Source organism: Uloborus diversus, chromosome 5 (genome assembly GCF_026930045.1).
Source record: "Uloborus diversus isolate 005 chromosome 5, Udiv.v.3.1, whole genome shotgun sequence".
In the NCBI taxonomy this organism is placed as follows: Eukaryota; Metazoa; Arthropoda; class Arachnida; order Araneae; family Uloboridae; genus Uloborus; species Uloborus diversus.
The window spans coordinates 64821438-64848145 of NC_072735.1; the positions used below are offsets into that span (position 1 = coordinate 64821438).

General features: G+C 30.8%; 1 protein-coding gene across 1 annotated transcript in view; it reads left to right on the forward strand.

Moving 5' to 3' along the window:
* Nucleotides 1-26708, forward strand: part of LOC129221909 (serine/threonine-protein kinase TBK1-like) — a 48505-nt gene that overhangs the window by 16610 nt on the left and 5187 nt on the right. Inside the window, exons 5-16 of the mRNA XM_054856285.1 lie at nt 2291-2381; nt 3103-3193; nt 4846-5003; nt 6678-6788; nt 8171-8350; nt 10169-10534; nt 13757-13858; nt 14711-14822; nt 19561-19685; nt 20555-20631; nt 24086-24125; nt 26372-26473. Of these exons, the coding sequence (XP_054712260.1) occupies nt 2291-2381; nt 3103-3193; nt 4846-5003; nt 6678-6788; nt 8171-8350; nt 10169-10534; nt 13757-13858; nt 14711-14822; nt 19561-19685; nt 20555-20631; nt 24086-24125; nt 26372-26473 (1555 nt within the window). The remainder of the gene's footprint in view (nt 1-2290; nt 2382-3102; nt 3194-4845; nt 5004-6677; nt 6789-8170; nt 8351-10168; nt 10535-13756; nt 13859-14710; nt 14823-19560; nt 19686-20554; nt 20632-24085; nt 24126-26371; nt 26474-26708) is intronic.

A 26708-nucleotide genomic window follows, 5' to 3' on the forward strand; every position in this document is an offset into this window, starting at 1 on the left:
TCGTTGTCTGCCCAAGAGCTATTCAGCTTCAGCTTGTTAGAATGCTGATAACTTTTTGGATTTTTAAGATATTGAACTGAAATTTTATTATGAGTTGGAAAATTTAATTGTGATTCAGATTATGAGATTCTAAATTGCTATCTTTGGCGCATGCACAGAGAAAAATTAATGGCTTTAAATGCTCATATTTCATAAAATTTTCAACATTTAAATTTTAAATTTTAATATTATATTTCTTTTGTATGCTGTCAATTTTTCTGAAAGTTTGGTAAACTTTGATGGGACCTTTTTCGCATTATGAGCCAAAAACTTTCAAATAAAATTCATAGTTCTGAAAGAAATGCTTATATCTTAATGAATATCAGTGATATTTTCTCGAAAATATGTAAAATAATTGTACATAGTAAGTTACCTGCATTGAGGCTACTCCAGAAGGTTTTTGTAACATGTAATACACTTTTTCAATTTTTAAAGCGTAATTTTCTGGGTTACAAATTTTAGTGATGATTTTCGAAAACGTTTATACTTTTTACGCATTTTCTCGATTATTTAAATGTATGAAAACTGAGACCTCGAATGAGAATACCGATTCATTCTCAGAAAAATATACGCCATTTTTATTGTATTCTTAAATGATAAATCTACCGTCTATCTACCATACAATGAAGGTGATTCAAACTTGAGCTGATGCTTGTGAAAATGTTCGTTTTATGTGCAGTAAAAGTTGGAAAATCTTCGCAGGATTGGAAATATTGCGGGATTTTGCTCTGAATCTCACGGGATTAATCCCGCTAAATATCATGCGGAATCCCACGGGAATCTAATCTTTTACACTTTTCTTGGAAAACACATATATACCTCTTTGCCATTATGGTAGACTGGCACAGGTTAGCAAGAGTTTTTCTGGAAAACTGCAGATAATAACTAAACTGACACTAAAAGCATTGATAATGCAAACCGTCATATAAAGTTTATTTGGATTTGTTTAAAATGTTACTTCAACTCAGGGCCGGATTTAAGGGAGGGCAGGCGGGGCTACTGCCCCACAGGGCCTCCACAACAAAGGGATTCCCACAATAAAATTTTTACAAAATATCCTAATTTTCATGGGTTGAAAATATCGGATATATACATATATATCAAAATTTTCGGATCTATATCAAAGTATCGGATATTTTCGAAAATATGATGATCTTTTCAAACCCTGATTAGGGGCTTACACTCCTTCGTTGCCCCGGGGCCTCCACACTTCCAAATCCGGCCCTGCTTCAACTTTCACAATAGTATTTACTCCTGTGCTAACTTCTTAGTTTTTTACTAAATTTTGTTTTCTGTTGCAGCTGATATTTTTCGCATAATATTTTCTTACTGGATAATTTGATTTCAATTAAAAAAATTTAATGCTCTATAACAGCCGTTCCTAACCTTATTAATTGTGCGGCCCACCAGTTTTGTAGGAAACATCATTGAGGTCCACTAACTACTATATATTATTTGCACAGCCAAAATTTACTTTCTGGGGTTGGGGTGGGGGGGGGATGACTTCTGCTCATATAACTGTCCTTAAGTATAAAAGTCACAAAGTTAAAGCTGCATTAGATTTTTGATGCTGTTTTTCCTCTACGAGGGAGTTGATATCTGGATTGAAATTGGATAGTTTTAGCCTCTAATTACTGGCAACAGTCGATGATTTCTACATTATTTTAAAAAAAAATACTGGAATGAAGTCTTATTAAAATAGGTATGTTGCCGAAAAGCCCCACAAGTGTCTCAATTCACTGGTTAGTCATACCAGTTCAACAAAGGAGGAGCACTTTTAACTTGAAGCTTGAAGCTAATGTGTACTGGTTTCTTTGACAATTTTCTTTGAAGGAGTTTCTGGTTCATTAGATTTCATCTCTCTTTAATTATAGGAGAAGGTTCCTAAGAAATAAGAAAAATCTTATAGTTCTTTATTGGCTATGAAGCGAGGGCTTTTGAGTGAGAGTGATGATACATCTAATTAGTGAATTTTCTCAAAAGAAAAGAAAATTAAGACCCCAAGATTGGTCTTGATGTTTCATATTCTCAACCAGTGTCCATGGGCCAGTAACACAGTATTCGCGGCCCACTGCCTATGGGTTGGGAACCGCTGCTCTGTAACCATGAATAATGGTTTGATTCCATATCCTCAAAGTTAATTTTAAATGCACCATAATTATTAATGATGATGAAGATGTATTAGTATATGATTGTAAAATATATTTGTATTGAGCAAAAGGCTGCTGCATTATATTTTTTAATTTTATAGCTGCTGGTATGAAGTACTTAAGAGATAACAACATAATTCACAGAGATTTAAAACCTGGAAATATTATGAAGTTTATTTCTGAAGATGGAAGGTATATTTTACACATATTTTTATTTTTGTATATCTTACCGAAATTTTTTATGTGTATTAAAAATTTGTCATATTAAAATGATTTTTTTCTACATATGTATGGACAGCATAATGTTAGGCTGATATAAGGCGAGAAATAACTGTTCAGAAAGTTTAAAAATCTGAAGCTCTTTCATGTCTGCCCGCATGAATCCTATGTAGACCAGGCTATTTCAATGTTCAAGTCATAGAGTATTGTAAAATGTTAAGTCGAATATTTTTTGTTGTGTGAATATTTGTTAATGTAAGAACTAGTTTTGTACTTTTTTCTTCTAGTGAAACTTGTTTATTTATTTTTTTTTTAAATTTGTTTATTGCTTTTGAAAAGTCGAATTTTATTAATATCTATTTCTAATGCAGCATTAATATAATTTTGGTATTTTTTCTCCAAGAATACATTCAACATTACTGATTCTATGTAATTACTTAATAAATTAACACATAATTTATCCACAGTGAATTAGATGATTCAGTATGTGCTTAACTGTCACTAGTGTTAGACTGTTTGGTAAATAAATATAGGTGTACACTTTATTTATATCAACATTCAACAGATTTGTATTTGTTTATTAATAATAATATTATTGGGAATTGAATGTATTTCTCAATATTTGCACTGTTTTAATTTAACAATTTTGGATTTCATGTTTTTTTTTTGCATTCAAATACATTTTCTTTCTTAGATCTATATACAAATTAACAGATTTTGGTGCAGCTAGAGAATTAGATGATGATCAGCAGTTTATGTCACTGTACGGAACTGAAGAGTATTTGGTCAGTAATAAAATTCATCGAAAATAATTTCTTTTAGTTTTGATTTGTATCATTAGTATAAATCTTACATATTGCCCAAAATTAAGAATAATAAATGTCGTGTGAAAATTTACCTTTGTATTAAAGACAACAAGTTTAGTAAAAATATCCTGACTATTAATGTGAATGTGAATTGTGTGTACGGTTCAGAGCTGCTTACTGAAAGAAGCTTGAGTAGCTCCACAAAGGCCTCTACATTTTTTTGTAAAAAAAGATAGAATAATGATGAATGAAAAATATAAATGACAACCAGGTACAGTATAGACACTAAATCAAAACTTTTGAAATATTTCAGTAAGATCCCCCTGCCCCCTACAATTTCTTAAAGTTATGTAACTTACCCCAAGCATTTGAATTATTCATTTGAATAAAAATTCCTTGTCCTCTTAGGTCGTCCATTGATTTTCTTTTCTTTTTACCATTGGTTGGAGGTATGCTAGTGACTAAATATGTGAAAATAAATTCTTGAATAGATAAAATATAAAATATTTTCTAACGGACAACGGGCAACTATTTCATTTAAAATGACTACCAAACAATCAATTCTCAATCGCCAAAAGTGCTGACTATGTTTCTTTATTTGTTGAATTTAATATCTCGCTTCTCCAATTGGTTTCCAATTTACACTAAATTTTACGATTCAAGCTTCTACATGTACTACCTTGACTTTTATTGTATATCGTCACATCAGAGCAACTGTAAGACATCTAATCCTGAAACAACAGTAACATATCCTAGTGTTATTCTGAGGCGATGATAGTTGTATCAACTATAATGACTGTAAGCAGAATAGATTTTTTAAGATTGCATAAGCTCTCAGAGATTTCCTCTTATAAGTATATATAAATGCTCAAATAGTAGCAGAATTGGATAAGCAGCAAAATGTGGTAGTGCTCAAAAATCTCTATGTTAAAGGACTCGGTAAAGTGTTTTACTGCGGAGAGAACATTGCAAAAACCAAGAAACTTTTTTGCAAGGTAACTAGCACATGCAAAACTTTGAAGGCATAGCTTACAGCATGTTCCTTCATGCATACCTTTTGTTGCCATAACAGCCTTACCAATAAAGCTCCATATTAGCTGTCACCAGTCGCCAACGGGTGACTATTTCATTTGAAATGGCTACCAAACAATCAATTCTCAATCGCCAAAAGTGCCAACTATGTTTCTTTATTAGTTAAAATTAATATCTCGCTACGGAAACTGATTTCCAATCCTATCCTTTGTGTTATCCATCTTATTTAGCTCATGTGTGTGATGGCATTGTTTAACTCGAAGTGAACTTACATGTGGGCACTGTTTGAGCCCATCTCTTGAGTCTCTAGCAAAAATTATCTTGGTTTTGTACAAGTATTTTTTTTTTCATTGTTCCTTTCAAATCGAAAAATTTCAATCAAAGTAACAAAATCAATGATACCAATTGTCATTTTTCTATCTACTTCTATTTAAAAATGATCCGTTTTTACGACTGCAGTTTTTTTTTTTTTTTGTGGAAATTGTTTTTACATTTAATTTTACTAATAGGAAACCTATTATTTACTTTTTGTGCTGCATACAGACTTTTTTTAATGGCTACCAAAAGCACATATTATAATTAAAACAATTCTTTTACAGCATCCAGATATGTATGAAAGAGCTGTGTTACGCCATCACGCCAACAAGCCTTTTAGAGCAACTGTTGATCTCTGGAGCATTGGTGTCACTTTGTATCATGTAGCTACAGGCTCTTTACCATTTCGACCCTTTGGTGGACGAAAGAATCGTGAAACAATGTAATTTTGTCTAAATATTTGTTAACTACTTGAGTAAAATGTATTACTGTTGTTCAGTTCACAAACATTTTGAAGTTGACTGAATACTTCAACACATATATTGTTTTAAAAGAAAATACAAAATAAAACTTCAAATTTTGAATGTTTCAAATATGCACTTAAGCTGCCACATTCAGTTTTTTTATTAACCCTTGCGTCAATGACTAAACTTTTCCCTTACTCTATAACCAGGTACCCAGGTACCCATTTTAAATTTTGAAGATATAGCGCAGGAAATTTTTTTCCCCCGACACCTCTTCTATTAAAATGGAACTTTTTCTTCCACCCTCACCTTGGGAAGTGTGTATCCTGTTTTTACCAAGAAACGAAATGGCTTATTGTTTTTCCAGCGTTTTATGCTTACTTTTCACGCTAAATGGTCTGTTAGGAAAAAAAATGTTTTTCTCCATTTTTTTTTGTAATACTAGATGTATCAGGTTGTACACTTTGGTATTTCATTGTGAATCTGTAGTATTTTGTTTATTTATACCAGTGATGCTGTTCAGGCAAAAAGCACCAAGTTCAAAGTTCTATTCTCGAGGCAATGTCAATTAAACTTATGAAACTAGTAAAAATTGCTTTAAAGGTTATCCAACTAATACAGTGAGGTTACTATGTTTTAATTATGTAATTGTTTTATGTCAGAGGCAGGGAGTGGGAGGTCTTTGTGAATGCTAACTCTTGTATTAGACAATTTAAAACTCAGTTTAAAAATTATTGCTTGTAAAACAACCTGGATTATGTTCAAAATATAAAATCCCTGTTGAACTATTGTAATTTGTTGGCTTAAAGTCCTGATACCCAGTGTAACATTCAATAACTTTCAGGCTTTTGATTTATTTCAGAAAATTTAGTCTCAAAAAATTCCAAGTTCTCTCTTTCTTATGTATGTGTGAGAGAGAGAAAGAAAAAACTTGATCATTTTATCCTGAATTGAAGAGCATTCAGTAATGAATAAATATAATGCTTAATGATGATAATGGGAGAGCATTAGTGTACTTTAATTAGCTTATGAGATAAAATTAATACACTTCAGATAAAATTTTCTGCACCCGCTACCTAAAGCAAACCCTAATGTAAATAGGAGCTTCTCAACTGACCCAAATGGGTCAAAAGTCGTTCCCTGAGATGCTGTTGCCCCCATCTGAAAGATAACATTCAAACTTAATCCTCATATATATATATATATTAGCCGATGATCGAGTAACGTGCATGTTTTAACTATGAAACGGCGTGATAGTTTGATAATATGTTTTGGTAATATTTAACATGCAGGGAAAGGCTTTATTGTGGCACGACTGAACTGGATTTGGTAACTTAACTGTTTTACTGGTAAGACTGTCAATTCAGGGAAATGAAGAAACGAAAAAATGGTCAACAATGAACGCTACCTACTGGAGTAGAGGGTTAATCCGCTGAAGTAAGGGATACAGTTTCAACCATCAAAATCACTAAACAGGCAATGGCTTTGTTCAAATATAGAAGCAATTTTCAACTGTCATACCTTGACGGACGATTTTCTAGTATATATGTATATATATATATATATATATATATATATATATGTTCTCATTCTCATCTTTTTTATTGGTTAATTTTGTTGATCTGTAATCTATATGTTCAATAATTTTTTAGGCATTTCATAACTACCAACAAAGCATCTGGTGTTATCTCAGGTGTACAGCATAGTGAAAAAGGACCTATTGAATGGAGTAGGGAGCTTCCACAAACATGTCTTCTGAATCAGTAATATTCTATATTACCTAGCTTATACGTTTCATTAACAGCTTCATAGTATTAAAACTGCTTTAAACCTTTTTTTTTTAGTTTTTACTTGTCATGCTTTATCAAAATTTTTGTAAGTAATGTTTAAACTGCAGTGTGATGCATCAGCATTTCTGATCTTAAAGTGAAAAATGAGGCTAATCTGCATAAAAAATCCACTTTGAAGAATATCCTCCTTATGTAGTATTTTTCTTCTTTTACATTTATAGTGAACTGTTATAGCTGATAAAATATCATGTTATATGAGCATCAGACTGAGTGTTCAACAAGCATTTTCACTTAAATGTCATGGGAGGAAATTGGAATGTAATACACTTACTGCAAATCATTTTACAATCTAGTGTCAAATGTTACTTTTGTATGTTATTACACAACATTTGCTTTTTTGTTTAATGATTAACATTTGGTAGTGTTTTAATTTGCATTTGAAAATTTCTCTGCTCATTTATTTGTTTAAGAAAATGAAAGAGAAAGAAAATACCTGTTTAGTTAGATGTATATGATGAAATCTAACTTAGATAAAACGTAACTTTAATCCCAAAATATTATTTAAATTTTCCTACAGACAATTATAGCCAAGAACTTTAGTGATGGTTTTAGTCACTTCATTTTGGCATGATGTCTCTCCTGTAAATAGTGTGGAACAGAGAAATGTTTGAAGCATAATTTGGGTGACAAGAGCAGGGCCTAAATTAGTTTCTTTTTCTCTTGCATATGTTATTCTAACTTTCTTCAATGAATTTTAGAACAAGAGACCAAAGTTTTGATGATAATATTTATTTCTATTAAACTATTTGTAGCTATAATTAATAATGCATAACCTTGACTTAACAATTGTCAAGGGACTGGAAAAAGTTATTGTTAAATCAAGGATATTGTTAAATAGAAGAGCGTAGACACTTAATACAGTCAAATTCAGACCAGTGAACTGTTTTATTAAATTGAGAAAATTGGTAAATTGGGTATCGTTAAATCGAAGTTATACTGTATATTGAAAAACCTAGTTTTGAAAACCTTTAACTGTTGGTGAAATTAAAGATGACAACATTACCAAATATATGCATATAGGTATAAAGTTTAAAAACTTTTGGCTGATACTGCTGTTCCTATTATTTCAATTATTGGAATGCATATTAATAATGTTGTAATAGGTTAAAAATTTGTTGAAGTGTAACTCAAAATTGTTCAGATGCTTATTCACAATAACCAAAATTAAAGATTTAAATAAAAACTTCAGAAATTGTCAATATTTTCTTCTATCTTCGAATGATTTTCAAATTAAATCAAAATTATATACGTATATTTATTCGTATTGTGGTTTTAATGTTACTTTTAATTTTTAGGGGCCTAAGAGACTTAGTCACTATTCTACTGGCTGGAATACTGGAATGTAATAATGAAAAGATGTGGACTTTTGAGCAGTTTTTTGATTGTGCTACTGACATAATCACTCGAAAAGTTTTCCATGTATTTTACATGAATGAAGGAAAAGAAATCAGTCTTTACATGCAACCAAAGGCTATGTAATTTCTCTATCATATAATATTTTGTATATTTATATCAGATTTTTACATTGTTACTCCCTACTAGAAAATCATTATATATTAATAGAGGACCCGACAGACGTTGTTCTGCTCAAACTTTGTAAATTAAAAAGTTAAAAAATTAAGTGTTCAAACCATTCTGTTTAAAAAAGTAAGTAAAAGCCTCTATGGTATCAGAATGCATATATTTATTACAACTTGATTTATCTAATGCCCACTGAGCAGTTGTTTTATTAACTATTTTTTCTCCCGTACTTGATGGTTTGTTCCTTCAGCCATACTCAAAGGATAAAGAGCATCCTCAGATATTAAGTGTAAAAGTCTAACTACCCATCTAGAACAAACAGGAAATCCCGTTGCAATATTCCCCATATGAAAAAGAATAAAACAATCAAAAGGATATCGTTTAGAAAAATGATAAAGGTAAAAACAGTACTCTGAATAAGCAAAAATCACTCATCCCTCCCCCCCCCTCCCGATGTAAAATAAACACAGTCTTCAACTAAAATGACTAAAAACTCTTTAAAAATGAAAAACAATTCTTTGCAATTTGAAATATTTTGCTAAATAAACAAAAGATACAATAAATTACATTAACAGTATCTTTAAAATGTAAAGAAATGATTGTGCAACTCTATTGTTTATAGCCAAAGTCACCAAACCACCACGTTACTGTAATCCAGCCGATCAGAGAGCGAAACCAACTCTGACCGATTAGCGGTCTGATCTTTTGAACGAAAACTTTTAAACTTCATGTATTGCCTAATTTGTTCTTTCCACCAAAGATAAAGATCTTCCACTGTACTGATCTTTTGTGTACATAACTACCCTGCTGTAATTTATCTGGACGAAAATAAAATTTGTTTCGTCTTTAAATTTCATCATATTTTCCTTTAATGATGTACTGATTAGTTAGATAATCCTTAAAGTATTCTTGATATTGGTGCCAAAACTCAGATGGATTTCAGCTGAGGAAGTACCGTTTCTCAGCTGAAATCCATCATAGGTACGGTACTTTCTGATCATTTATTTAGGAAAACATAAAGCACTGATCTTGTCACATGGTTCAACTACAACGACAGAGCACACGTTTTGCGTGAACCTTCCAGTACTTTACTTTAAAATATATCATGGGACCTAAACTCTTTGCTTTCAAAAAATGAAGGCTTCACTCTTTCTCTCTATGTTTTATCTATTCTCAATTGACATATCACAGTAGGAAATTTCATTACAAAAAGCAGAGCTGGCTTTCTTATTGTCCTTTGGCAACGGGTTAAATATTTTTTTCAATTCTTGATCAACAATAGGTTAAAATAAATATTAATCATTTGGGAGATATAACCATCCAATGTTTAAATTAATTAATAAAATGACAAAAACGTTTCCGATTCGATCCGTCGTGCTTCGAAACCATGTTTGCCACAACTTGATTACACACAAAAAAAACTTGATCAAAATCGGTCCAGCCGTTTAAAAGCCTTATGGTGACAATCGTCCGCACAGAAGATTTTTATATATTAAGATAAGGACACAGGTATGATGATTATACATACTTATGGATTTTTAATTAGTTAATAATTTTGCGAAGTATGGCATTGTATATAGGGCAAGACGTTTGTGTAATGAACTAATTGTTTACAAGAATCTCATTTTTAAATTATTGTTTTGTTGTTTAGTTAAACTATACATCATATCTTTTACTTAATATCTGTTCATTCATTATGTAACTAAAATAAATGTGCTATGTTAACTATTTAATCTACTATTAATAACAATATTTTATATTTTCACACTTAGGCTTCAAGATTTACAGCAGCAAATATCCATCCAAATAGCTGTGCCTACAAAAAATCAACTAATTCTATTTGACAAGTCTCTTTTTGTCAAACAAATAAGTTCTTCTGCTGAAGTATCCTCTTATCCCACTACAAGCGAGATTCAGCCACTTATACTAGTGCATATGGAACATACAGATGTGAAGGACATGACTCGGTTAGGTGCCTTATCAGCGTGTTTTCCAATGTTCCCATCTGCTCCTATAAACACAGATCATGATGCTTCTTTAGCAAAGACGTGTTGCAGTGTTGCACATGCTGTGAAACGGTGTGTTGTGAAGCTTGTGAGATGCAGAGAGCTTTTATTGAGGATACCACAAGTTCTTATGTAATTATACTTTGACTTATTATTTTTCTAATTGATGAAGCTCCCCTTTGAAGTTTTGCCACTATGTAGTTAAAATGTTTTTTCTAAACAATTTCAAAAAAAAAAAAAAAAAGAAAAAGAAAGACCACCCTAAAACTCAAGATTTGCCAAGGATGGATCCAAAAATGCTTTAAGGTGCGGTTAATATTTTAACTTACCTTTGGGGGGGGGGGGGGGGGTTGCAAGAGTATTTTTATTAAAAGCAACTATGATATAGAGATTTTGCTCAGGAGGTCCTCAAACCTCTTCCTTTTCTTTTCTAAAATTCTAAAATTGTGTTTTAGAACTTCAATTTCGTAATGGTTCTGGGTAAGTGTTTTGAAATTACCATTCCCTAGCATCATCAAAGGTCATCTAAAATTGCCTTTTTAGGATTTTAGTTTTGAGAAATTACCGGAAGAAAGTAGCTGAGCCCACTTTTCCCCCAAACGCTTCATAAGATGTCTGCAGTTATGTCTTTAAAACTTTAATTTTGCAAAATGTCCAGGTGAAGACCTTCAAACGCCTCCTTCTAACATTGCCAAAGATAGTCTAAAATTGTCTTTTTGAAACTTGAATTCCGAAAAGTTACCGGGACTAAGATTTGAACCACATTCCTTTCTTTAGCGTCATCGAAAAGGGCCCACACTTGCATTTTAGAACCTCCAATTTGGAAAAATTACCAGTGCAAGGTCCTTCAAGGGAGGGGCTATCGCCCCTCCCTTGAATCCGTCCTTGAGATTTGCTTATATTTCTGTCTTTCATTTCTGTGAATTCACTTCTTTTTCATATTCTATTTATCGTTGACTGAACTCGACATTGACATGCTTTTATAGTTATGCTGAATCATGAGTTAATATCTTGATGTTTAGCTCTGTTCTCATTCCCCTGCATTCTTAAGTAGCTAACAGATTAAATGAGTTAGTCATATTTAATGAAAATAAGTAGTGGTCTAGTAAAAACATTTATTTTGTCTTAACTAATTGAACCCTAAGCGTAATAACCAAAAAAAAAACTTTAGAACATATATGGTGCAATGAATTATGGGCCCCCATATGAGGGGGGCAAGTGGGGGCTCAAGCCCCCCTTAGAAATTAGAACTTTCTTGCTTTTAGTACTTTTTTCTTTGCAAAAATGTAAAAACATTTCTTCTCCAGCCGTTAATAAGTTATTAAATACGTCAAATTTCAATAACTCTAATCTGCACTAAAATCAGTTTCCATTAGGAAAATATCCAAGCCCCCCCCCCCTACAATTTTGCATGTGGGCGCCCTTGCAATGAATTATACAAAACTAGCCTTCAATAGATTTTACATTCTATTGCATTTGTTTTGTAGCATAACAGTACCAAAACTTGTTTGTTTTCACAGCTAGTTTTTAATTTTTTTTTTCTTTCTTAGCACCAACATAAATATCAGACAGGCATATTTTTAAAAAATATATGTATTATGCAGTTTAACTTGAAAATAAAACAATACAAATTCATAATTTTCAATAAAATTAAATGAATTCTGTAAATTGTTTTTCTTTGCAAGTGCAGTGTCATTGCAGAGAAAACTATCTCTTCACTCCAGATTTGAATAAAAATGTTCATATGCTATATATATCTCACATTTTTGAAAATAATTCTTACAAACTAAATTAATTTTAAGATTGCTTTGGTAAAATTTAGTTGGTTTTAAATGTCTTCATGACAAGAAAATTTTATTTTTAAAGCCATTAATACTAGAAAATTGATTTGTTTGTGTAAATTTATATGTAGCACTCAGATAATGTATGTGATATTCTATAATGTTTCCTTATGTCATGAAAGCATCACAGCTGTTGTAATACTGCTATACTAAAAACAATATTTTATTAATTTAATCTAATTTAAATATTTTACATGTACATTTAAATGATTTTGTTTCGTAACATTTTCTAAGTTGCATAAATTACTAGCATTTGTAATAAAAGTTTAAAATGTCATATTAAATTTTGCCCTGAAGCATGATTGAGATTATTTTATGGAATCCGTTTGTATGTATTTATATTGATTTCTCAAAAGATATGTAATTTATGCACCAAGAAGGAGTTGTCAGAATGAAAGGAAATTTTACATACACGAGGGCAACCTTGACATAAGAAAGTAATTTGAAAACAAAAGCAATATAATAATTTATTACTGGAAAACTCCCAAATAAATGGAGGTTTTAGTACCCACCACACGAGAGGCTTGAGCCACATCTAGGGTGAATGTATGAGACGATGCGGTCAAGCATTGAGGCATAGCAGTCTCGTACGATATCCTACGTCATCTCGTACCACAGTTACAGTAAACGCGTCACTAATTCGTTCAAACTCATAAGCTGTCCAACTTATAATCTCAAATGATCCCAGATATGCTCGATTTGTGGCAAATCGACGAGGGGAGGATTGAATTGGCCAGAGTAGGTGATCATTTGGAAGAGGATGTCCTCTGACACCCTTGCCGTGTGCAAAGGTGGATCCAGCTTCTGGTTTTGGAAGGGGTCATCATCAGAAAGAAGGGGGTTCAAAGTGCAATTTTCGGACAAAAATAGTGGGTCTGAGACAAAATTTCTGAAATATAAGCCCGATAACGCTGATTTAGACTATATTTGGTCGCTGAAGAGGAGAGTCATCACTCCCCTCTGTTTCTGCATCTGGCTGTGTGTGACCTAGTATTGCCCTGTTAAAAATTGGCTCTTGGAGTCGCCACCTTGACTGGCACTCAAATATTTGACTTAAGTGTGACACAAATGTACTGTTAGTTTGTCAAGGTGGGGGTGAATGTGTTAGGGGTGAACATGTTTCGTATATGATAGCACTGTATTACATCACCAAAGGTGTGTGTGCGGTGTCCTCTGAAAGGCAAAGGCACTATTAAGAGAATTCACGCTGTCTCCTCCGCTTGAAGTAGAGTTGAGTTCAACAGGATTGGACTGTACCTGAATGGACCCGGATCGTCTTTAGCATTGAATAGCAATTCTGTGCTTTTTCAATGTTATTTTTCATGTACTTAAGTGTTATAGTTTGTATAGTGATTTTGTTGTTTAGGTATAAATTTACTAGTTTTTTGTATTTAATTAGAAATTTATAAAAGATCTATTTAACCCATAAAAAACATTAACTTTTTTCTTTTGTAATTTATTTTTTTTGCTATCATTCTGTTTTTGTGGTAATGTGATAATGTTTTCATTTCAGAGCCATTACTTTCGATAATGTAACAAGGCTTTGCTCTAATTCAGATATTTTGAAGCAGAGGATAGAAGATGTCAACTATAGATGTGATCAACTTGAAAGAAGGTATATTTGGGTAGATTTGTATTTTTATATTGAAAAATTTCCTTCGTTTGACTTGTACTGTGTATGTGATGTCCTTACAAATTTAGTTAATTGTTTAATGTTGCATAATTTATTATGCTGTTCACAACCCTGCCTGCCTGAATTAATAAATGTAAAATTAATCTACACATCTATTTTTTTCATTTTTACTACACATAACTGTTCGAAAATGTTGACGGCTCTGTCTGTTTAATAAACATATTACTACATCAAGTGCTTTGGAATAAGAAGAATGTTAAGATAAGGCCAGTGAAAAAGTGTGCATTAAATAATTTTGGCACAATGAAAAATTGCTTTCTATTGCTACAAAAGAACATGGAGGCAAAAAAATATGTAAAAATGATGAATCCAAGTGTGAAAAAAGGCAAAATCTCAAGCCAAAGTGAATTTCTGAACACATTTTAACATGAATTGCAATAAGCAATAGGCAAGGTAAAGAATTTAAACTTGTTTTTTAATGCTTCTGCAAATGGTTTGGATTATAGGTTTCTTTTTACTATTAATTCTGGTGTGGTAAATACAGCTTGTTGAAATCACTTTTTAAGTTATTTTGTAATTAATTTAATTAGTTATTTATTTTAATTTTTGATTCAAGCATATATTGCTATTCAATTTTTCCTTGTAATTGATAAGTGGAGCAAAAATGTAGTTAAAGTGACATAAGCATTATTTATTTATTTATTTTCTTTTTGCTTTTTAAAGTTTGGTGGCAGCTTTCAATTTGGTACATTGATCAGTCAAATGAAATTCATTTCTTTCTATGCTGATCCACTGTTTGAGAGTATCAAAACTTATCAAAAAAAATATTTTTAGTGTTCTGTTGGTTTCTGAATTTTTATCAATGTGGCCCAATCAAGAACTATGTGAAAATGAACTGCAAAGGATGCTGCATCTTGTAGCAGATAGAAAGCAAATCAAAGATCAGGTATGTTCTTATGTTTTTTTTTTTTTTTAATTATCAGTTTATTTTACATGTTTTCTATTGTAGTACATCAGAATGATTCAATTCCAAAATCGATTCCAAAAAAATTGAGGACTAAATTATGTATACATAATTATTTTCTCTTAAAAAAAATATATTGAAAGATTTTGTGTGTTCATAAGAAACATTTTTAAATCAGTCACATATAATATGCTTTTATTGAAGTTTTATAAAAAAAATATGTTTTGCTAGTTGAACAAATATTTTTTGTACTGGGGGTTATTAGTCAAGTTAGCCAGTATTGAATTATGTAGAGCTCATTCTAATTAACATTGGAGCCCGAAACTAGATGCATATGTTATGTAAACCAAAGGGGAAAATGCAATAAAAAGATACTGAGTAAAATTTTTTTACTGCCATTAGAGACTTCTTTACTTTTTCTCAATTTCAATTTTCAACACCAAGATGCTACAATTGATATAAAATCCTTTTTAAACACCTTGTGTGTTCCGCAGAAAAGGACGTCCATCTTGTCCCACACAAAACAGCTAATATATTTAATTAAACTAATATTTTGAAAAGGTAATGAAAATTTTTGTGGTTTAAAAAAATCACAAACATATTTATGATTTTTTAAGCAAAAAAATATGTTCACTACCCTTCAAAATTATTTTTAGTGAAATATATTTGCTGTGACAAGTGGAGATAAAAAGGCGGTTTTTCCATGGAATGATCCTTTAATTTGTATCCTTTAAGCTTAAGGTTTAAGCAAATTTTTTATGTAATGAAGATTTTTATTCCAAATTGTTGGTTTCTCTTCATGTACCTGTTTCACACAAGGCAATAAAAGTTCGAACTGGTGTTTCAAAATAACTAAATGTGTACAGTTTCTCTAAAAAGTATATTTGCAGGCTCTATTTGCTTGAACCTGTCTCAAAAGAAAAATTCAACAGTTGTCAGTGTTCAAATAAAGGTTAATTATTGCTCATCTGAAAATGGATAGTCTGTTTTAATGAGTTTTTCAAGAGGTTGTGTCTTGTCATTATAGACAACTTTTACTGAAGTATAAATTCAGACAAAACTTTAAAAAAAAGCTTGGTTGTTTTTTTGAGCAAATTGAAAGCTCTAAATTTTAAATGCAGAACTAAATAATTAATAAATAACTAGATTGATTTTTCTCATGTAAAGAACATTTTAATATCAAAATATCACACATGGGTCATTCCATGTCAAGTGATCCAAAGTTTTTTCCCTCACCTTTTTGTATTTCTTTGAAATTTGGCTCATCGTTTGTACCCTTTGAGGTAATCAAAAGTCCAAATTTTTAGATTTTTATCTCCATTATTTTTTTTATTTATGACACTTTGATTTTTCGAAAAACCCGCTTTTTTTCATGGATGCTTGAACATAAAATGAACGATAACTCAGCACCAAATATAGATAGAAAGATTTGGTAAAACGCATTTTAAAGTACATTAGTTGCTGTTTAATAGGATATGCAACATGACTAATTTCAAAAAAAATTTTAATTTTTAAAAAATAAAATTTAAATTTTAAATTTATATTTTTCAGAAAAGGTATAATGAATTTTTTTTAAAAAATTCTCAAAAATTTGTGTGTATTTTATCTTCATTTGTGCAAAGTTTCAAGTTGGGATCTCAATGTGATCATATTTTTATGAATTTTTAAATAAAATTTGACTTATGAAATAATGACATTTTTCAGATTCTAGCTAGTTAAATATGGGGTTCTTTTACTGGGGATGGTTTAGTAAGTAGTAATTGATCATGACTACACTTGAAATGAACTGACATGACTTTGTAGATTAGTATCCCCCCCCCCCCCCCCCGCCACACAACCACTTTTTATTTATTTATTTATTTTTTCAAAACTGTATTTAAAAAAAAAAGCCGGCACGTAAGAGTTATAACCATAATAAACTGGGATGCACGCTGCTAAACATCAGTAGTGACTAAAGCTTATAAATGAGGGGGGGGGGGGTCATAAAAAACTAAAAGTCAGAAAAACTGATGAAACCACTCATTTGCAGCTTTTTTTTCTTTTGGAAAGTGGGACGGTAGGGGGAGGGGGGGGGCGCAATCTGGAATGAAACATAACATGGAAGGTTATGCTCAAATTAGCAAAATTTGATCTATAACTGCTTTTAATATATGTATAAATAGATCTCGCTTCATTGCTCTCGTTTACAAGTGAAATTAAAAGAAATCTAGCATTAAAGAAAGGAAAAACAGCTGCACTCCAAATGTTGTAGAAAGACAGTTAGTTTTATGCGGACAGACATATGACCTGATACTTAGATTTATTTTTATTTTAGTGTAAAAAGGAATGAAACAACACGGGGGGGGGGGGGAACACTCCTATTTTGCTGTGATCTTAGGGCAAACTATTTCTTTCCTCCATCCAAAATTAAAAGTTGTGCAGGGGTAAGGGAAGAAGTGAATCATAACTTTCCTTATCAGATAGTGAAATAATCAAGTACACTTTGTGAAGTTCGGATTGAAAGAAAAAAAACACTTGGTCTGAAAAAAAAAAAGCATCAGGTGAAGTGTGATACTAGTATAGTGTTAATCGTATGTGTGAGTGAGTGGGGGGGGGGGGGGGTAATGTACTTTGTCTTGCTTTAAAGAAGAACATTTACCAGCTTTTAATATGTTTTCTATTCATTTTGTTTTATTTTATTCATTTGTTTAATTTTTACATTTTGAAAATAGTTTTAGAAAAAAATAATAAAAGTGGTGGCCCGGGGGGAGGGGGGGTCTTTTTCTTACTTTAAAGAAGAACATTTACCAATTTTTAATAAGTTTACTATTCATTTTGGTTTTTTATTCATTTATTTATTTTTTACATTTTGAAAATAGTGGTGGTGCGGGGGGGGGGGGGGGGGTGCTTGCCAATTTACAAATTCACGTCAGCTCATTTCAAGCTTAGTTATGATCAGTTACTACTTACTAGACCATCCCCAGTGAGAGAACCCCATTTTTAACTAGTTAGAATATGAAAAATGTCATTATTTCATAAGTCAAATTTTATTTAAAAATTCATAAAAATATGATCCCATTGAGATCCCAACTTGAAACTTTGCACAAATAAAGATAAAATACACAAACATTTTTGAGAATTTTTTTAAAAAATTCATTATACCTTTTTTTAGAAATTAAAATTTGAAATTTAAATTTCATTTTTTTTAAATTAAAACTTTGTTGAAATTAGTCATGTTGCATATTCTATTAAACAGCAACTAATGTACTTTAAAATGCTTTTTACCAAATCTTTCTATCTATATTTGGTGCCAAGTTATCGTCCATTTTATGTTCACGTATCCATGAAAAAAAGCGGGTTTTTCGAAAAATCAAAGTGTCATAAATAAAAAAATAATAGAGATAAAAATCTAAAAATTTGGACTTTTGATTATCTCAAAGGGTACAATCGATGAGCCAAATTTCAAAGAAATACAAAAGGGTGAGGGAAAAAATTTCCCAAATTTTGGATCACTTGACATGGAATGACCCACATACATGTTTATTGACCAACAGTAGGAGAAATATATTAAGTGAAAATTATTAAAAATTAATAATAATAAGTTACCTTAATTAGAAACTATTTTATTTAGCACATTTATAAAACACATGAACATCAACTTTAAGTTTTAATCAATTTAATAGCAATAATAATTTACAGTAAATTTTAACATCTCCATCTATCATGTGGAAGCTTTAGTGCCAATTATGCATTTAAGAGTTAAAAGTAGAGGAAAAAGTTTAAGACTCGAAGATCAAAATTCTTATACTGAAATAGTATACAGGTGTCCCTCGAATAACACAGTTAATTGCTTCCGTGTAGTATTGAAACCGTGTTATACAAGCCTTTTTTTTTAAAATAACATTTTTGCTTATTTTTAATACTAATTATGTATGTTTATGAGAAAAATCAGGTTAAGATGTATCATGTTATATCGAAACCGTGTTCTGTGTTATATCAAAACCGTGTTATACGAGACTTAGAAATAATGTAAATCAAGGGATGTGTACTGTGTTGTTTCAAAACCAAGTTTCATAAAAACAAAGTAAAATATTAGAGATTTTAGCAAAAATTAACAAAATGTATTAAACAAAAATGAAATTCCATCTTTTATAAATATAACATTCGCATTGTATCAAAACCACGAAGAATTAAATTCAAGTTTCGTACCATGAAATATCAAAACCATGTTATAATAAGCGCAAATTTGGTACCATGTAATATCGAAACCCTATTATACGAAGGTCGCCTGTAGTTAGTTCACTAGCGCAGCCAAAAATACCGTCTAGAGGATTTTTCAATGAAAAACAGCTCTTTTTCATGTGCATAAACTACTTTATTAGAATTTGCATTTATGTTAAAACCAATGGCTCTGGGGGGTGTTTTCACCCCAAATCCCCCCTTTGCTGCGCCACTGATTTAGTTAATGAATAAATGTTCCATTGCAAATGTGGCATTTGTTTTGGTTCAAGTTGTAATTTGATATTTGTTTTCAGTTTTGGTTTACTATTTCATTCAAATGTAACCAAAACCTCCCATAGTATCATATGTTTTCAAATAAATAAATGTTTCAATTCCAAGTCTTAAATAATGTAATTCATTAAGAAAATAATAGAAATGTTAACGATTTTCACATTATATGTTCAAGTGCTATTAACTATAAAATCTAAGCTTTAATTTTCTTTTTGTCATTTCTCCACAGTTAAAACAAAAAGTTCTTCCTCTTCAGTCTGCAATTCATATTTTGAAGCAAAGAGTGATTATTTCAAGGAGGTTGCAAACTGAGTGGGAGCAAGCTCTTTCTGAATGTTCTTCTCTTGTAGGATGGTAAGTTGTCTTTAATAACTCTTGTTATGTACAGGGGTGGGGTATCCCTCGTATAACATGGTTAATTCGTTCCGTGGAGTATCAAAACCATGTTATATGAGACTTTTTTTAAAAATAGTTTTTTTACTTATTTTTTAAACTAATTAATCATGTACATATCACAAATCATGTCAATATGTTTGGTGTTATATCTAAACCGTGTTATATGAGACTTTGAAATAATGGGAATCAAGGAATGTGTACTGTGTTATATCAAAACCAAGGTGAAAATTTTATAATAGCTGAAATTTCGACCAAATAGAACATACAAACGCAAACTGGCAACCAGAACATGTAACGGCCCACTGATCTAAAATTAAGAGCTGTATAAACAATATAACTTAATTATTGCACATACCTAAAATTAAAACTAGAATTCACAACAAGGAAAACCTTTATCTCTTTTTTTACTAAGAATAAAATGCATTCTGTCAGAAAAAAAAAAAAGAGCTTTTCTATAGCAGTAAAGTTTGTCTGAGCATCAACAATGAAACAAAATATAAAATAAAACTAACTGCCAAGGTGGATAAATTGGCCACCAATCAAAATAATAATTGATAGAAAGACATGATGCCGTGATTCGGGAAGTTTTTTCATTGATTTTTTTTTTTAAGTCTTTTAATTTGTTCTTTATATTATTTTGTTTTGCTATTATATCTGAATTGTAACCTTTTAGTGGTAAACCTTTTGTTAAAATTATCCATGTTTTATTTAAAATTTTGACAATTAATTATTCTAGCTGTTTTAACATTGAATGTAATATTCAAATTAAAAGTCATGTTTTTCAAAGTATTTCTAAGCTTAGTTGTTATGGTTTTTAATTACTGCAGCGTTGAAAGAGCAGACACTTATGTGAATAAGATTAGAGAAAGCTGGCAGTCTTTTATGAGAGATAAAAGTATGAGAGGTAAGTTTTTCTTTTAATCATTTTAATTAAGAAAGTCATTTTATTACCAGTTTTTACTTAAGAATTGCATAATGTTAATACAGTCTGACCCCGATTTAATGAACTCACCGGGACCAAAAATTTTATACATTAAATCGGGGATATTCGTAATATCCGGTTGTGAAAATTTTAAATTAAAAAAAATGCACTTACCTTATCTCAAACCCCTAATAAGCAACTGCGCAAAAATATCTATAATTAGAAAGTTTGAACTTTTTATTCAGCAAGACTTATTACACGCTAGTTAATTTGAAATTTTAAAGTACTGAGAAATAGACGATTGGACAATTTCCTTGCTACTTGACTAGAAATAGTTCTTTTTCGACTTTATGGTAAGAAGAAAATGCTGTGTCTTTTGCAGTCTGCTGCACAAGATATGTTTTTACAGTTCCCAGGCCATGTAAAGCATTTGAAAAAGTAAGTTTTAATGGGAGTTTTACTATCACTTTCAGCTTCAGAATCACTAGTGGTTGTTGCCCCCTCACCCATCAGAAATTGCTGATTCCAAGAAAAGCCTTTTTCGGCTTCAGACAATATGGATGTAACATTTAGCAAAGAATCCAATATTTCCTGACTCTAATTAACAAAAAACCTTTTTTTTGCTGTTAAAATAATTCATTATTTCGGGGTTTATTATTTGGTAAATAGGAGTCTTTGCCTTCATTTTAGTCGGGGGGGGGGGGGGGGGGGGGAAGAAAAATTTGCTAAATCTTGAAATTTTGTTTAATAGAGGTTGGTTAAATCGGGGTCCAACTGTAATACATGTGCATATCATGTTTTTTAACTGACTTTTTCTCTAGTTTTGTCCATTATGGTTTGGGTACTAGTAATTTTAGCTTGCTGATGCACATGGTACAGTGCTGGATAGTGCTCTTTTTTTTGCTTTTTTTGGAGGGGGGGGGAGTTCTTTTTTAAATATTTCATATTGCTATATATTTAAAAATGATTTATTTTAAAGCAAAGAATGCTATTGAAAATTAGGTTTAGTAGTCAAGGCCGGCTCTTACAGTTCTGCCGCCCTAGGCGATATTGGCAAGTGACGCTCCCCCCTTATTGAATAATAATAATAATCTGTACTAATAATAAATACTAATAATAAAGCTGAAAGTCTTTCTGTCTTGATCTCTCTCTGTCTGTCAGGATCTCTGTGACGCGCATAGCCCGTAGACGGTTTGGCCGATTTTCAAGAAATTTGGCACAAAGGTAGTTTGTAGCATGGGAGTGTCACCTCGAAGCGATTTTTCGAAAATTCAATGTTTTACTTTTTCTCATCCAATTTTAAGAACATTTTCCCAAGCAAAATTATCATAAGATGGAGGAGTAAATTACAAAATTATCATAACGTGGAACTGTAACATGGGCACAAGCCAATTGACGAGAAAATTCACCATAGATTATTTGTAAACATACAAGCAAATTAAAAGACCTTTTAATTTTTTATTACGGACAAACCCGTGCGGGAACTACTAGTAGTAATATAAAATATTAATCTTTATTAATAATAAAGCTGAAAGTCTGGATGTTTGTCAGGATCTCTCTGACGTGCACAGTGCCTAGACTGTTCGGCCAATTTTCATGAAATTTGGCACAAAATTAGTTTGTAGCATGGGAATGTGCACCTCAAAGCGATTTTGTCCTTTTTTTATTCCAATTTTAAGGACATTTTCCGGAGCAAAATTATCATAAGATGGATGAGTAAATTACCAAGTTATCATAGAGTGGAACCGTAACGTGGGCAAGCCAATTGGCGAGAAATTAACCATACATTATTTAAATATACTGGCAAACCAAAAGACCATCTTATTTTCTACTACGGGCAAAGCCATACGGGTACCACTAGTATATTAATAAAATAAAAATAATAGTTAAGTGCTTAAAATTAAAGTGAGTTTCTAGTTAAATTCCAAACTGGGTTTTGCATATCCAAGCACTGCTACCCACTTTAAATTATCTTTTTAGCATTAAAGTAGTGCATCTTTTGGCACTAAAACAGATATTAACATTTTCAAAAGACTTAAATCACGCAATTTGCCGTCTAAAATTAAGTTGAATTTCTAGTAAAATTCCGAACTATGTTTTACATATCCATCCAAGCACTGGTACACATTCTTTTTTATTTTTTTCAGCATTGAAGTAGTAAATCTTATGGCGCTGAAACAAATATTCATACTTAAAAAAGAAATGTTACAACTTTGACATTTGCCGCCCCTGAAATCTGCCGCCCTAGGCGGTCGCCTACCCCTGGAGCCCGCCCTATTATTAGTACAGCAGTAATTATTTTCCCAGTACATTTTGAAGAAAAATATGTATTCTCATTTATTTCAGCAATTTGATCCTTTTCTTGTACAAAAGGCAATTTCGCGAAGTGTAAACATAAAATATAACAATGTATTCTAAAACCACTTTTCAAAATATTTTAATAAATTACATTTTAATATATAAATCCGAAATATTTTTAACATTATCAGTATGGCAAAGTTCACGAACCAACAGAAAATGACGTCAAAAGTGGGATAAGGTATAAAATGGACTATGTAAAATCGAAGTTTTGCTGTATTTATGAATTATGCTTTAACTTATCTGGTAATGTGTAGATTGACAAATAATAATTTGTAAAGAATTATAGGTGACAAAAAGATCTAAAAATGACGCTGTTGATAAGTCATATTGTTGGTACTCCTTTACAAGAAAGACTTATTGTTTTTCAAAAACGTGAGATAAATGGAATGCTTCATAATTTTCATGGCAACACTATTCACCTTAACTAGACAATAAGCTTTAAGTCCAAAAAAAAAAAAAGTAAATTTTTGCCATTTGTTCAACAACCTACATCATCTATCAGGAAAAGATGATTAATTTTCATTGGCTGTGTTTTATGTAGTAAAGTTGCATTTGTTAATAACCTATTGGAGCTTTCAACTTTATTTAAGCATTGGGTTAAAAAAAAAAGCAAATTTAAATAATTGTTTTTTTTTTTTTTTAATTTTTTTTTATTTTAATTTTAATGTTGGGAAAAATTCTAGAATCAGCAGCTTAGTTTAGAGAAATATTAGTTTTTGTTTTTTGTCAAATGAAAATATGTTATTTAAGCTGAAGCATATTCATTCAACCTTGGACTCATTGACCAGTAGTTTTTACATTCACAGGGCGCCAAACCCAAATTCTTCCAGCTGTTTTGAATGAATCTATTAATTATAAATGAGGTTTTTTGGCTACAAGATTCGTTTTATTTTTTGCTTCATGGCCAACACAAAATCTCTTACAATAGTACTCTATTTTTTTTTACATTATTACAAATTTAAATTTTCAATTATTTATATCCTTTGTTTATAACCTAAAAACTCTCTGTTTAATGTCAAATGCTTTTAAAAAGTAATTTAATGAACTAATTGATTCTCCCCCTTTTTATTTTCAGTTCTTTCCACTCATGATGAGCAATTTCATATATTAGAAAAGTGAGTTGAATGGCTGAAACTTATTTTTATTTGAATTTTTCAACATGATTAAACAGTTGAAAGTGTGTGCAAACTTCAAACTGAAATGCTTTTCCATTTAATTTTTCAATTTTGTGTATAACTAGTTTTTGTTTGTTTTTAAAGAATATTGTGGTATTTGCAGAATTTACATTAGTTATTATAAACTTTAATTTTCTTCTGGTCATTAAAAAAAAGTGTTTGTGTATTTGTATGAATTTTTTTTATCTTTTCAAGAGTAAAAATTCATAATCAGTACAATTTTGGCTTTTACTAAATTGTTTGAATACAGCCGTCATTTCAAAATTTTCCAAAGGGAGACAAAGTGTATATACTCATATTGAATCAAAAAACAATTTAAAACCATGCTCCCATATCGCAGCTTGAAAAGAATAGTGACACAACTCAAAAAAGCATCTTTTTCAAGAGATCATTTTTTAAATTATTGCGATTTGTAATTTACTATTGTTTTATTCATAACAATTTATTAATTATTGTAATGCCCCTTAAAAATGGTTAATACTATTCGTTTTGTTTATTTCATGCAGTTTTTGTGCTAGTACTTCATGTTTCCAAGAATTTTTTTATCAAATTTAGTTCAAATTAGGTTTTAATCAAAGTTGCCATCTACCTATGACTTGCTATCTATGACTTGTGTCATTAATCCATATAAAACATGACTTTTTTAAAAGTATTATCAATTAAAAATCTCATTTTCGGTATTTTTTGAGTTTTGTCGCTATTTTTTTTCAAGCTGCAATATAGGAAATACCTTGATTTCTCAAAGCCAGAGGGGTCACTTACCCCCTTCTGATCTCCAGAAATATGATCTGAATCAACACAAACCAGTGAAGTCATGAGTGAATGTTCACTCACAACCAGGGTTGGCAAAAACCAGAGTTTTTTTTAAAAAGCTCATGGACCCAGGGTTTTTTGGGTTTTTTAAATAAAACCCAAAAAACCCAACTAAAGCTGGGTTTTTTTAAAAGAAATGTGGTTTTTTTTTTAAAGGGAAAATGTGGAGTGCTTGTAGCATATTGTAGCGTAAGTATATGGACAAAGTACAAAAATTCTCTTGAGGTAAAAAAAGTTGGAAAATTCAGCATTTTCTGAAGAAAAGTAAAAAAGACGACGAAACCCAGGAATGGTGAAGTTTCAGATTTTTTAGTTTCCATGATTACCAACAGTTAAGGCAAAGTTACTTCTTGAGTGATAAAATCTATTGTTTACTACTTTTTTTTTTGCATTTTACTTTATTGTATTTCATTTTGTAGTGCAAAACTACTGTAGAACCTCAAGTAGTTTAAATCCCTTTTTACTGAGTTCCAATTTAATCAAGACATTTCTTTGAATTTTATGTTGCCTATATTTCTATTTCTGTGTACAGAGTAAGAAATATTAAACTTTTTCGTAAGATAATGAAAATACTGTAAGATAATGAAAATTCTATTCTGTGTTTTCTGTCCGACCGTTTAAAACCTGTTAATTTCTAAAAAATATACCTTGTTTATTCGAGATTTGTGACGTGTTGGTTTGCAGAAAATAATTAACCTGAAAGCCTTTTAGCTAGAGTAGTTTCCTCTGTACAATCTACAAATATTGAGAAAATCATACGTGACAGGATTTAGTCAAGATAATTTAAGTTATTTATTGACCAGTTAAAGAAAAAAGTTAAATATATTTATTTAAAATTTTTGAAGTATCTTTAAAGCTGTTAAGAGTTAAGAAAAACTATTGAAGTTCAAAATTCATTTTTTATGTCCATTGTCTGTGGTAAGAACAAATAAAAAAGAAGTTTAAATTGTGAAAGTATTCGAATTAATTATTTTTTTAAAAAACTTCTCAGAAAATTTTAAAAAACCCAAAAGTGGGCTAATTAATGGGTTTTTTTCAAGAAAACCCATTGGGTCCAACCCAATTGGGTTCAATTCGGCCAACCTTCCTCACAACTACTCAATGTTGAGCTCTCTCGCTGATAATGAGGCTCCACTACAGCCTAAAAGCAATTGTCAGTATTTTCTTCATGATTTGTTTTATGTTGACAACTGGTTTTATTCCTATTTTGAACCAAGGAATTTTGATAATTTTAATGAATAAATGTTATATGAAAAATGAGTTTTATGTTTTGTATTTACTTTCAATTTAAAACCTTTTTCCCAACAAAACCACACATTAAAAAAAAAAAAAAACATAATAAATGACATGAAATGTTTGAAATTGTTTTATAGGGTTAAAGTACAACAAACAAGCAAAAAGCTATTAACTTTACTTCAGGATCAATGCTTAAAGTCTTGTTTGCAAGCTTCAAATAAGCTGGATGAGTGGTACAGGTAAGTTCATTTCTTTTACAATTTGAAAAACTAAACTATGTCCACTTGAAAGTTTTTCTTCATTTGTGTACAAAACTGTCAATTTAGAGCAATAAATGGTCTCATTTTTCCTTCAAGTTTGCTTTTTTTAATTTTTAAGTCTTCAAATGTTGATTTATTCGACTTCTGTTCCAAATTCCAGCTATAGCTTTAAAAAAAAGTCATTTCTATAATTTTTGCTTTCATCCCTTTCCGT